Source organism: Erinaceus europaeus, chromosome 16 (assembly GCF_950295315.1).
Source record: "Erinaceus europaeus chromosome 16, mEriEur2.1, whole genome shotgun sequence".
NCBI lineage: Eukaryota > Metazoa > Chordata > Mammalia > Eulipotyphla > Erinaceidae > Erinaceus > Erinaceus europaeus.
The window spans coordinates 47,634,947-47,648,326 of NC_080177.1; the positions used below are offsets into that span (position 1 = coordinate 47,634,947).

Here is a 13,380-nt window from a genome sequence, read left to right on the forward strand (position 1 = left end):
TACTGAGAAAGAGAGAGAGAAAAAATACCAGAGCATGGTCCGGGAGGTGGTGCAGTGGATAAAGCATTGGATTCTCAATCATGAGGTTCTAAGTTCAATCCCCATCAGCACATGTGCCAGAGTGATGTCTGGTTCTTTCTCTCCTATCTTTCGCATGAATAAATAAATAAATTCTTTTAAAAGAAAGAAAGTCTTTAAAAAAAAAAAGTGCCAGAGCACTACTCAGCTCTGGTTTATGGTGGTACTGGGGATTGAATCTGCATAACTGTTGTGCTTTTGCCCCTGCTCTATATTTCCCATGTACTATATCATGGTTCGATGGACTGTGAGGCATCAGTCAGTCTTCCATGTACATCATGTGTAAGCTAGCATGTGTTTTGTTTTGTTTTGTTTTTTTACTTTTTTGGTTTGCTTAACCATAAAAATGACATTTTGCAAACTATAAAATTGTGAAATAGGGTAGGGGTAGATAGCATAATTGTTATGTGTAGAGACTCTCATGCCTGAGGATTCAATCCCCCACACCTCCTTAAGCCAGAGATGATGAGTGCTCTGGTTAAAAAATAAATAAATAAATAAATAAAAATAGAAAACTTCATAATAAAATTCAAGGGTAAATAGCAAAGCTCACATGAGAACACATTAGTTTTGAAATCGTGCTACAAGCAGCCTCCAGATTTGCTCTGATATCCACACATACCTTAGCTTTAGAAAATGTGTTTCCTGGGTGGGGGTATAACATAATGGTTATGCAAAGAGACTTTCATGCCTGAGGTTCTCAAGTCCCAGGTTCAATCCCCCACACCTCCACAAGCCAGAGCTGAGCAGTGTTCTGGTTAAAAAAAAAAAAAAAAGTGTTTCCTTAAATGCAAATAGTGAACAGAATGATGATTATCCAGCTTAGTATAGTTAACTAAGATAACTATTCCAAAATAGTTAGTTCGCTGAGAACCATGTTTGCCACTGTTCTGTCATCAGTCACTTTATCTGTATACTCCAAGAGTCAGACTCTCAGGGAGTCAGGCAGTAGGTAGCGCAGCGGGTTAAGTGCACATGGCGCAAAGCACAAGGACCAGCACATATAAGGATACTGGTTTGATCCTGTAGCTTCCCACCTGCAGGAGGGTCGCTTCACAGGCGGTGAAGCAGGTCTGCAGGTGTCTATCTTTCTCTCCCCCTCTCTGTCTTCCTGTCCTCTCAATTTCTCTCTGTTCTATCCAACAACAGCACCAATGACAGCAATAATAATGACAATAAGGATAACAATAAGGGCAACAAAATGGGAAAAATGGCTTCCAGGAGCAGTGGATTCTAGTGCAGACACCGAGCCCCAGCAATAACCCTGGAGGCAAAAAAAAAAAAAAAAAAATCAGACCCTCTTTGATCAAGTGACTGTATGGAGGGAAAATAGCATAAGAAGTGAAATTACGGGGGACTCGGGCGGTAGCACAGCAGGTTACTCGCAGGTAGCACAAAGCGCAAGGACCAGCGGAAGGATCCCAGTTCGAGCCCCCAGCTTCCTACCTGCAGGGGAGTCGCTTCACAAGCGGTGAAGCAGGTCTGCAGGTATCTATCTATCTTACTCTCCCCCTCTCTGTCTTCTCCTCTCTCAATTTCTCTCTGTCCTATCTAACAACAAACGACATCAATAACAACAACAGTAATAACTACAAGGGCAACAAAAGGGAATAAATAAATAAATAATTAAAAAATCTTTAAAAAAAAAAAAGAAGTGAAATTACTCTATTGTCAGTATATTTCCATTTATTTCATACTGAAACCCATATTCACTTTATATTGGAATATAGTGCCTTTATGAACACAAAATGATACATAAGCTTATGATTTGTGATATAATACTTGCTGGGGTTTTTTTTCCTTCCTTTAAATGTACTGCAGGGCTTAGAGAACAGCATAATGATTATGCAAAAAAGACTTTCATGAGGTCCCAAAGGCTTAGGTTCAATCCTCCCCATCCCACCCCTCATTGCAGTGCTCTGATATAAAAAATAATTAAATATGGTCCAGACCCAGAAGACTGATTCATGACCAGTTATTGATGTGACCTGAAATTTGAGTAACAGTGGTCCAAATGAATTCTTAGTTGTACTCTTCTCTATAGTTGTGAAGAAAAGGCATAAGCAGTATGATTCAAAAAAATATAAAGTTTGTTTCCAATATTTTTTTTAGATATATTTTAGAAAATCATTTTGGTTATCTGCGTAGTCTGGATTCCAAGTGAGCCCCTGTTTATTTTGACCTGTCTTCATAAAATGAGCCTATGTTATACTGAGTACTTGGGAACCATGGCCTCACTTTTTGTAAGACTGACTTAAAATGATTACATTAGTGCCGTCTGGGAGGTGGTACAATGGATAAAGCACTGGACTCTCAAGTATGAAATCCTGAGTTGCATGCCTTACATGGCATGTGCCAGAGTAGTGCTCTGATTCTCTCTGTCTCATTCTCTTACATTAGTTAATAAATAAAATATTTTTTAATGAGCATGTTATAATTATAATCATTTAACATCCAGATTATTGGAAGCCATGGTTCTTGAGAGAGAACACCAGTAAATACTGATTTGTCTCCTCTGAATGAACTAGGAATTGTTTGTCTTGTTTAAATTAAGATTATTGGGCTGAACAGGGTTATGCAAATCCTCCATAAGGGTTATACAAACAACAAAATAAGGGTTTGTCCTTGAGGCTTCAAAGTTCCAGATTCAGAGAGGGGTGTGTGTGTGTTTATTACATTTTTTTTAAAAAATGCCCTATATATCCCACATGCTGCCTCAGTCAGTATTAATGAGCAACAAAAGCATATCTGCAAATTTGAACATGATTACCATGGTTTGATTTAGAAAAAGAATCAAGGTTGGCTTATTTAAGAAATAATCCACCCCTCCCCAAGTGGGGCTGTGTGTCTGAGAAGTAGCAAACCCACCACACTCTCTCTAGCCCTAGACACCATTTTCATCCTTTTCTTGCCATGTGGCATTTTCCTTTCTCAGTTTTACACCTTACCATGTCCCTGCCTCTTCTACAGAAATGACATCTTTGTGTTCCTGCTGAGCACTCGCGCTGGAGGACTGGGTATCAATCTCACTGCTGCAGATACTGTAAGTAATAAGAGCACAGCCATGCACCTGGTGTGCAGATTAGATTGTCTACTATAAATATGTTTGGTTGGCATTGCTCTTTGCTTGTGTCACATAATTTTTTTAAAGTAATATCACTGTTTTATCTATTTTATTTTTAATATTTATTCCTTTTTGTTGCCCTTGTTGTTTTATTGTTGTAGCAGTTATTGTTGTTACTGATGTCATCGTTGTTGGATAGGACAGAGAGAAATTGAGAGAGGAGGGGAAGACAGAGAGGAGGAGAGAAAGAAAAGACTCCTGCAGACCTGCGTCACTGCTTGTGAATCGACTCCCCTGCAGGTGGAGAGCCGGGGGCTCGAACCAGGATCCTTATGCTGGTCGTTGCACATTGCGCCACCTGCGCTTAACCTGCTACACTACCGCCCGACTACCTTATCGATTTATTTGTAGAGACATTTAATTAGAAACCAATGCTACAAAATAAATATGACATGTTTACATGTGTTACTTATGACACATTATTTACATGTTTGGAAATGTCAGCGTGCTTTGTTTATGATTCACCACGTCTGAGAAGTAGAACAATTAGCATAAATACACCACATAGTGCACATACGTGACTTGTGTTTTCACTTTTACAAGACTGTTGAACACAATTTTATGAACACACTTAAGTGTAAGGGTTTATGTTGTAGAGCAAAGTTCGGGTCCTGTTTGAGTTGCTGACCACTACATTTTATAATCAACGCAGGTTTCACTCTGCTTTATTCTTTAAGAATATAGGTACTACAGGGCACAGATCAAAATGATCTTTTATATAAAAGCTTTCTGGGGGAGTTGGGCAGTAGCGCAGCGGGTTTTAGCACAGGTGGTGCAAAGTGCAAGGACTGGCGTTAAGAATTCCAGTTCGATCCCCCAGTTCCCTACCTGCAGGGGAGTCGCTTCACAAGCGGTGAAGCAGGTCTGTAAGTATCTATCTTTCTCTCCCCCTCTCTGTCTTTCCCTCCTCTCTCCATTTCTCTCTGTCCTACCCAACAACAATGGCATCAGTAAGAACAACAGTGATAACTACAACAATAAAAAATAAAACAAGAGCAACAAAAGGAAATAGATACATAATTTTTTAAAGCTTTCTGAAGAAGTTATATTAAAAGGGGGGGGGGAGTCGGGCAGTATCTCAGCAGGTTAAGCGCAGGTGGTGCGAAGCACAAGGACCAATGTAAGGATTCCCGGTTCGAGCCCCTGGCTCCCCACCTGCAGGGGTCGCTTCACAGATGGTGAAGCAGGTCTGCAGGTGTCTTATCTTTCTCTCCCCCTCTCTGTCTTCCCCTCCTCTCTCCATTTCTCTCTGTCCTATCCAACAACAAGACATCAATAATAACTACAACAATAAAACAACAAGGACAACAAAAGGGTATAAATAAATATAATTTTTTTTAATTTTAAATAAGTTTTTTAAAAAGTTCATCTGATTTTTTTTTTTAATTTATTTATTGTAGAGAAGCTGAATATGCATTGTCAGAGATCACACTCAGGACCTCATGCTTGAAAATCCAGAATTCCTTCTCCTCTCCTCCCAAAAAACTGCTTAGCTCTGACTTATAGTGGTGGTGCTGGGTATTGAACCTGAGAGCTCACAGCCACATACTGTCTATCCCCCCTTCCCTGAATATTGAATTCTCAATTCTCCTCCCCTACAAAAATAAAATTAATTATACTTAATTTTGTGGTGAGGGCTTTGAAGTTAGTATATTCCTCAGAAAAGCAGTACCACCAGATTGGAATGAGTACTGTGTTTTAATAGGGAAATAATAGGCTTAATTGCTTGCCTGGCATTTTCCTTGGCCCTGTATTTGACTGAGCTTTGGAAGGTCCCAAAACCATTTGTAGACAAGGAAGTTCTCCTGCAATGTCAGGGAAACTCAGTGCCGCGTGACTAAGAGTACACATGTAAACATGAGTTTGTCAGTAGTAGGACTCCGGCCTGCTTCTTGGTAAAAGCATGATGTTGGCATGGGGTCATTGGCAGCTGCCTGTGACTATGCTGTTCTTTGTGTGTTCCTCCTGAAGTGCAGATCTTGTTCATTTGATTCTGTAATCAGGGGCTGTTGTAAACTGCCACTTGTTTTGTTTCTGTCAGACCTATTCTAAATGCTTACATGTAGAGAAAGAACTGGGAGCTTTTGTTCTTTGGCAGCAACATGAGACATCCCGTGAGACAACAAGGGGTAGTGTTCAGTCTTCCTGAAGCACTACACTTCCACCTCTTCTCTTTGGACAAGAAAGAGTTCCACCCTCCAAATGTTGGCCCAGCTTTTTCCCCTTGTTCCTCTCAAAGGCTTACTGTTTTTCATGTCATGCCCTCAGCCCCTGTAGCCCTCCTTTCACTGTACAGTTGTGTACCTCTAACCCAGGAAAATTCTGCTCTCCCAAGCCCCTCCCCCATCCCTGCTGGGTGTTTACCACTTAGGAAGGTGCTGACTGCTAATATATTTCCCCTTAGTCATTGTTGGGCCATGCTCTGTGGGCTGACTTGCTGTATTCTTTCCAAGTTAAATCATTTGTTCTAACCCTTTAATTATTTTTTTCTTCCATAAACTTGATTACAAATACAGGTCCCATCTCTGTCCCAGCGTGGTGGACCTTGTTGCCCCAACACTCCTACCTAGGCTCATGTCACAATCAGTTCAGTGTTTATCATCAGATTTGATACCAACCATGACTTGTGCTTGCTTTAACGTACACGCTTTTATTTATTTATTTAGTTAGTTACCCTTTTGTAGCCCTTGTTTTTTATTGTTGTTGTAGTTATTATTGTTGTTGTTATTGATGTCGTCGTTGTTAGATAGGACAGAGAGAAATGGAAAGAGGAGGGGAAGACAGAGGGGGAGAGAATGATAGATACCTGCAGACCTGCTTTACCACCTGTAAAGTGATTGCCCTGCAAGTGGAAAGCTGAGGGCTAGAACCAAGATCCTTAAGCCTCCTTGTGCTTTGTGCCATGTGCGCTTAATCCACTGCACTACTGCCCAACTCCCAACATACAAGTTTTATGTACTTCCTTTTTCTTTTTTTTATATTTATTTATTTATTTATTCCCTTTTGTTGTCCTTGTTTTATTGTTGTAGTTATTCATATTGTTGTTGTTGGATAGGACAGAGAAATGGAGAAAGGGGGAGAGAAAGACAGACACCTGCAGACCTGCCTTACCGCCTGTGAAGCGACTCCCCTGCAGGTGGGGAGCCTGGGGCTCGAACCGGGATCCTTATGCCAGTCCTTGTGCTTTGTGCCACCTGCGCTTAACCCGCTGAGCTATAGCCCGACTCCCATACTTCCTTTTTCTAAGTAGACTCTAACTTATTTCTCCCAAATTCCCACCCCTTTTACTCTATTTAAATGATAAATAACCATTAAATTAGTAGGGTATTTTTGTTTTATTTCAGCTTAAATTACAACCTACTTTCATAGATTTTCATCTTCTTACTATTTATTTTAGCAAAAGAACCCAAGTTGAATCTGATTTGGTTACTCTGAAACTTCCAGGAAAGAATGTAAATGTTAAGAAAGCACCAATGCATGATTCATAGTATAGGATTCCCCATGATGGATTTGTTTATTGCCTCATGCTTGCACAGCCAAAGAGTATCTTTTGGGGTGACATCAGCTATCATTTTCCATATTGGTAGTCATTCTAGGTATGTTGGGTAAGTCATGTTCTCCCCTTGTCCTTCTGGAGGTGCCCTTTGCATTAACTCTGTCTTTGTTTTCCTGAAAGTTAAAGCATTTTCTACAATTTTGTATCTCTTGCTCAAGTTCCAAGATATTCTGTGGTTAGCTTTGCTATGCTTCTCTACAGATAACATTTGCCCTCCAAAGCCCTAGGTTTATGGACACTGTGGATTCACAGTAAACTTTCACACTTTTTCTTTGACAGTTTTTAATGATCTCTTCAAGGATTCTAACCTATACTAAAAATTGAAGGATTATACATCATATAGAAGCAAGACAAAAGGGAGTCGGACAGTAGCACAGCGGGTTAAGCGCACGTGGAGCAAAGTGCAAGGACCAGCATAACGATCCCAATTCAAGCCCCTGGCTCCCCACCTACAGGGGAGTCACTTTACAGGTCTGCAGGTGTCTATCTTTCTCCCCCTCTCTGTCTTCCCCTCCTCTCTCCATTTCTCTCTGTCCTATCCAACAACGATGACATCAATAACTACAACAATAAAACAAGGGCAACAAAAGGGAATAAATAAATAAATATAAAAATTAACAAAAAAGAACAAGACAAAAGAAATAGCTTAAGATAGCTTTGGAAGAACCAGTGGGCGAGTTTTGTTTGTTTGGGGATTTTATTTACTAATGACAGGAGAGGAAGAGAGAATATCAGACTGTCTCTGTGGTACATACACTTATGGGAATCAAACTTAGGGCTTCATGCTTGAAAATCTTATACTTTGTCCACTGTGTCACCACCCAGACCGCACAAATGCTCTTATTAGTAGAGGCAAAAAGCACTGAAAATCCTGGACCATCTTGTCAGTCTTTACTGAAGTCTGCACTGTGCATAAATTTTTTTTCTTTTTTTTTTAATATTTATTTATTCCCTTTTGTTGCCCTTGTTGTCTTATTGTTGTAGTTATTATTGTTGTTGTTGTCGTTGTTGGATAGGACAGAGAGAAATGGAGAGAGATGGGGAAGACAGACAGGAGGAGAGAAAGATAGACACCTGCAGACCTGCTTCACCGCCTGTGAAGTGACTCCCCTGCAGGTGGGGAGCCGGGGTTCGAACCCGGATCCTTATGCCGGTCCTTATGCTTTGCGCCACCTGCGCTTAACCCGCTGCACTACAGCCCGACTCCCTGTGCACAAATTTTAAACAGTTCCAAAACAAAATGTTTTTGTCTAGCTTTGGTCAATCTCATTAGAGATCCTAAACTGGTATTTGTTGAATTCTGCTTTGTTTAGACACCTGCAGACCTGCTTCACCGCCTGTGAAGCGACTCCCCTGCAGGTGGGGAGCCGGGGTTCGAACCAGGATCCTTATGCCGGTCCTTGTGCTTTGCGCCACCTGCGCTTAACCCGCTGTGCTACAGCCCGACTCCCTGTGCATAAATTTTAAACAGTTCCAAAACAAAATGTTTTTGTCTAGCTTTGGTCAATCTCATTAGAGATCCTAAACTGATATTTGTTGAATTCTGCTTTGTTTTGATGAGTGGTATCTATCTTCAAATACAGTTTATGAACTGGGGCTTAGGGAAGTAGATGCAGCATGTTTTACATGCATAAGACCTAGAGCTTTCATTATCAGCGACACATCCATCATAAAAGTTTGCATCGGGAGTCATGCGGTAGTGCAGTGGGTTAGGCGCAGGTGGCGCAAAGCACAAGGACTGGTGTAAGAATCCTGGTTAGAGTCCTCGGCTCCCCACCTGCAGGGGAGTTGCTTCACAAGTGATGAAGCAGGTCTGCAGGTGTCTTTCTTTCTCTCCCCCTCTCTGTCTTCCCCTCCTCTCTCCATTTCTCTCTGTCCTACCCAACAATGACAACATCAATAATAACTACAACAATAAAACAACAAGGGCAACAAAAGGAAATAAAAAATATATTTTTAAAAAGTTTTCATCCGGAGTTGGGTGGTGGCACAGGAGGTTAAGCGCACGTGGCACAAAGCACAAGGACCAATGTAAGGATCCTGGTTCGAGCCCCCGGCTCCCCACATGTAGGGGAGTTGATTCACAAGTGGTGAAGCAGGTCTGCAGGTGTCTGTCATTCTCTCCCCCTCTGTCTTCCCCTCCTCTCTCCATTTCTCTTTGTCCTATCCAATAACAACAACATCAGTTACCACAACAATGTTAAACAACAAGGGCAACAAAAGGGAAAATAAATCAATATTTTTTAATTTTTTTTTAAGTTTTCATCACAGTCTTTGAGCTTGTGAAGCAAATACCATGAACAAAGCTCATCTTTCCAGGTTAAATATATATTTGGACAAGAAGTTATTGGAATTAAATGATGGCAGGTGTGTCCAAGGAATAAAGTGAGGATGTGAGTCCTTTATGAATCTTGTTATAGATGAATGTGGCAGTAGCATCTAGTGGGCAACAGAACAATACTGGTAGGGTGATGATACATGAAACAGTGTCATCATGTTAGAAGCCTGGGAACAAGTATAAGCAGAATAAGTTGCTCCAAGATGGTCTGAAAACATTGAAGTCACCATTTTTAATAGCTCAATAGTATTTCATTGAGTATATATGCCACAACTTACTGAGCTACTCATCTGTTGTTGGACACCTGGGTTGCTTCCAGGATTGGGCTATTACAAATTCTCCTGCTGTGAACATAGGTATACACAAATCTTTTTGGATGGGTGTTTGTCAGTGTTTCTTTTTTATGAATAAATATTTTTTTAAAAAAAAGGAAAAATAGAGGAATTAACTTCCTTGAAGGTTTTAACTCTCCAAACATTTTGATTTCTTCATTTCTTCTTTGACCCAGTAGTTGTTAAGAAGTGTACTGTTGAGCTTCCACATTTTGGGACTATTACTAATCTTTTGTTTATTGTTAAGTGTTAGTTTAATTCTACTGTGATCTGCTAAGATGCTTGGGATGATTTCAATGCTCTTGAATTTGCTGATGCTGTTTTTGTGGCCACATATGGTCTGTCCTTGAGAATGACCTATGTGGACTTGAGTAGAGTGTGTATTCCAGTTTCTTGGGGTGAATGACTCTGAAAATGTCCAATAGTTCTAGTTTATCTGTCTCCTCATTTAGCTCCCTTGTTTCTTTATCGATTTCCTGCCTGGATGATCTGTTGAATTGAGAGAGTGGGGTGTTGAAGTCCCCTACTATGACTGTGTTGCTGTTAATATATTGCTATAGCTCTTTCAGTAGATGTTTGATGTATTTAGATGGCTTCTCACTGGGTGCATAGATGTTAATAATTACATTCTCTTGATTGACTGATCCTCTGAGCATTAAGTAATGTCCGTCCCTATCTTTTTTAATTTTATCTATTTTAAATTCTATCATGTCAGATATAAGAATAGCTGTTCCTGCCCTTTCTTGTGGGCCATTAGCTTATATGATAGTTTTCCGTCCTTTCACTTTGAGTCTGTATTTGTCTTGTTGAGTTAGGTGGGTTTCCTGTAGACAGCATATTGTTGGGTTGTGTGTTCTGATCCATCTTCCTACTCTGTGCCTTTTAATAGGTGAATTCAGGCCATTGACATTTACTGATCTCATAGACTGAAGATATTTTAACACCATTATTGTAGAATTTTAGAGTGTTCTGGTATATGGCATATTTATGGTGGTCTAATTGCTTATTGGAGACCTTTCAAAATTTCTTTCAGGGCAGGCTTGGTGATAGTTGATACTTTCAACTGTTGCTTGTCTGAGAAGGTTTTGATGTCTCCATCTAGTCTGAATGACAGTCTAGCAGGATACAGTAATCTTGGTTGAAAGCCTTTCTCATTGAGCACTCGATAGATATCTTGCCATTCTCTTCTGGCTTGTAGTGTTTGTGTGGAGATGTTAGCTGCTAGTTTTATGGGTTTTCCTCTGTGGGTGACTCTTTGTTTTTCTCTTGCAGCCTTCAGGATCCTTTCTTTATCCTTATTCCTTTCCATTCTAAATATGATCTGTCTTGGTGTCTTTAAGTCTGGGTTAATTCTGTTTGGGACCCTCTGGGCTTCTTGAACCTTTATGTCTTTTATATTGTCTAGATTGGAGAAGTTCTCAGCTATTATCTCCTGTAGAATGCTTTGTTCCCCCTGCCTCTCTTTCTTCCTCTGGTAAGCCAATAATGCGTATATTGTTTCTTTTGAAGTCATCCCATATGCCTCTGTTGTTGTTTTCAGTATCTCTTAATCTCTTTTTGAGATCTCTTACTTCTTTTGTAGTTGTCTCTAATTCATCCTCGATCTTGCTAATTATGTTTTCAGCCTCATTTATTCTATTCTCTCTTCCTTCTACTGTTTTCTGTAGTTCATCTATATTGTTACCCTGATACTGTTTTAGCTTGTTCAGAGAGTAGCATGGTAGCACAGTGGGTTAAGCACACGTGGCACAAAGCGCAAGAACCGTCTTAAGGATCTCAGTTCAAGCCCCCGGCTCCCCACCTGCAGGGGAGTCGCTTCACACATGGTGAAACAGGTCTGCAGGTGTCTGTCTTTCTCTCACCCTCTCTGTCTTCCCCTCCTCTCTCCATTTCATTCTGTCCTATCCAAGAACGAATGACATCAACAACAACAATAATAACCACTAAAAGGGCAACAAAAGGGGGGGGGATGGCCTCCAGGAGCAGTGGATTCATGGTGCAAGCACTAAGCCCCAGCAATAACCCTGGAAGCAAAAAAATAAATAAATAAATTATTTAAAAAAAAAAAAAAGATGAGCACTTGAATTGCTCTCAGAATTCCCAGTCCTTTGCCAGTGTACCTCAGTCTCTACTTTGTTCTTGTCCACCTGTGCAGGTAATTTTCTATGACAGTGACTGGAACCCCACTGTGGACCAGCAGGCCATGGACAGGGCCCACCGTCTAGGACAGACAAAGCAGGTGACTGTCTACCGACTCATCTGTAAAGGCACCATTGAAGAGCGTATTCTGCAACGAGCCAAGGAAAAGAGTGAGGTGAGCACGATACAGTGGGGAAGGCATCAATAGGACTGGCTCAAGTAAGCTGCTCTGACCTTTTACTGACTGTGGTTATTTTCATTGGAAAATAAAGTCATAACCTACACAATATTAGTCTTGGCTACCCTGCTCATTCCTCATCCTTTTCTGCTCCAGCCTGGCTTTCGCTACTGTGCACAGGAAGACCAATACCAGCCATGGCCTTCATACATGACATACTTTCTCATCCTGGGAGAGAAAGAATGACATTTGAACTCTTGCCTTAGGGTTCTCAATTTGTTCCACCTCTGCATTACATGCCTAATTTGCTAAGTTATAAAGAAATCATTATTTGGGGTTATTTTTCATCTTGGTTCGGTGTTATTGAATCACTTAGCTATCAGTTCCAAACAAAGAAGGAAGTTCTTGTCCTTTCTATTGGACTGATAATCTGGATGAACTAGTCAGGTGAATGTAAACAAATCTGGGAATCCTGGGAGGTCACAGGAAGAGTAGAGTGAGAAAGGTGTTTCTTTCTGGCTATTTGCCATAAGAGGGTTGGTGCTCTGTGGTGATACTGTGATTTGCTTTGGTATAGATCCAGCGCATGGTGATTTCTGGTGGAAATTTCAAACCAGATACCTTGAAACCCAAAGAGGTGGTTAGTCTTCTTCTGGATGATGAAGAATTAGAGAAGAAACGTATGTACTCTAAGCCTTTTACTAGTACTTTTCTCTCCCTACAGAATGTGTTTCTCTAGCACCACACATCTGAAAATAGAGGGGTCCCTTGGTTGTGTGCCAAAAGCTATAACTGATGTGAACCATTCTTTATAGATTTATATTAAAACAGTGATGTGTTATTCAGTAAAACGCAAATTTATGTATATCTTTTAAGTCTGCATGACTTTAAGGCCAGAGAAACAGCTCACTGGGAAGGATTGGGTATGGTGAGAAAGGAAGCTTTTCCTTTGTAATTACATCTCCCCTGTAGTGTTTGAGCCTGGGTCATAGGCATGGCAGTGCCAGCACTCTACTAGTGATCTACCCCTCCACCCCAAACATACATCTCAAGGATAAAGCCATCTTACTTTGAAAGAATGATTACAGCTGCCACAGTTAGATTCTATTTTTTCTTGGATTTGTTTATTAAAGAGAGAACCATCTCCCTGACACATGTGATGCTGGGGGTCAAAGTCAGAAAACCCACCTGCAGGGCCTGTACTTTTCAGCTGCACCCACCTCCTTCCCTGACTGACTGCTTCATATCTTTTCTTTCTTTTTCTTCTTGATAGTAAGACTTCGACAAGAAGAGAAACGGCAACAGGAAGAAACCAACAGATTCAAAGAACGAAAACGTAAGCGGGAAAAGTATGCGGAAAAGGTAAGTTTAAGCTACCATGCCTGAGATTCCTGGTGTAGTTCCCACACCACATATGCCAGAGTGGTGTTCTGGTTTTTGTTTTTCTTTCTTTCTCATGTGAAACTCTCATGAAATGAATCTTCAAAAAAATAATAAAAGCAGATAATGCAGTACACATACTGAGTGGAAGGGATTGTCCTCCCTCCTGTGGCACTACTAAGGTTCAGCTGTGATGAGTGCTACAGCATGGACATCCTTCCAGAAGCCAGCCATGCATTGCATCTGCTCAGTGAA

At 40.7% G+C, this 13,380-nt stretch overlaps 1 protein-coding gene across 2 annotated transcripts in view; it reads left to right on the plus strand.

Moving 5' to 3' along the window:
- INO80 (INO80 complex ATPase subunit) overlaps window positions 1–13,380 on the plus strand; it is a 143,933-nt gene that overhangs the window by 121,292 nt on the left and 9,261 nt on the right. For both annotated transcript variants that reach the window (XM_060175111.1, XM_060175110.1), the window contains 4 exons: window positions 3,049–3,121; window positions 11,584–11,742; window positions 12,323–12,425; window positions 13,019–13,107. In XM_060175111.1, the coding sequence (XP_060031094.1) occupies window positions 3,049–3,121; window positions 11,584–11,742; window positions 12,323–12,425; window positions 13,019–13,107 (424 nt within the window). The remainder of the gene's footprint in view (window positions 1–3,048; window positions 3,122–11,583; window positions 11,743–12,322; window positions 12,426–13,018; window positions 13,108–13,380) is intronic.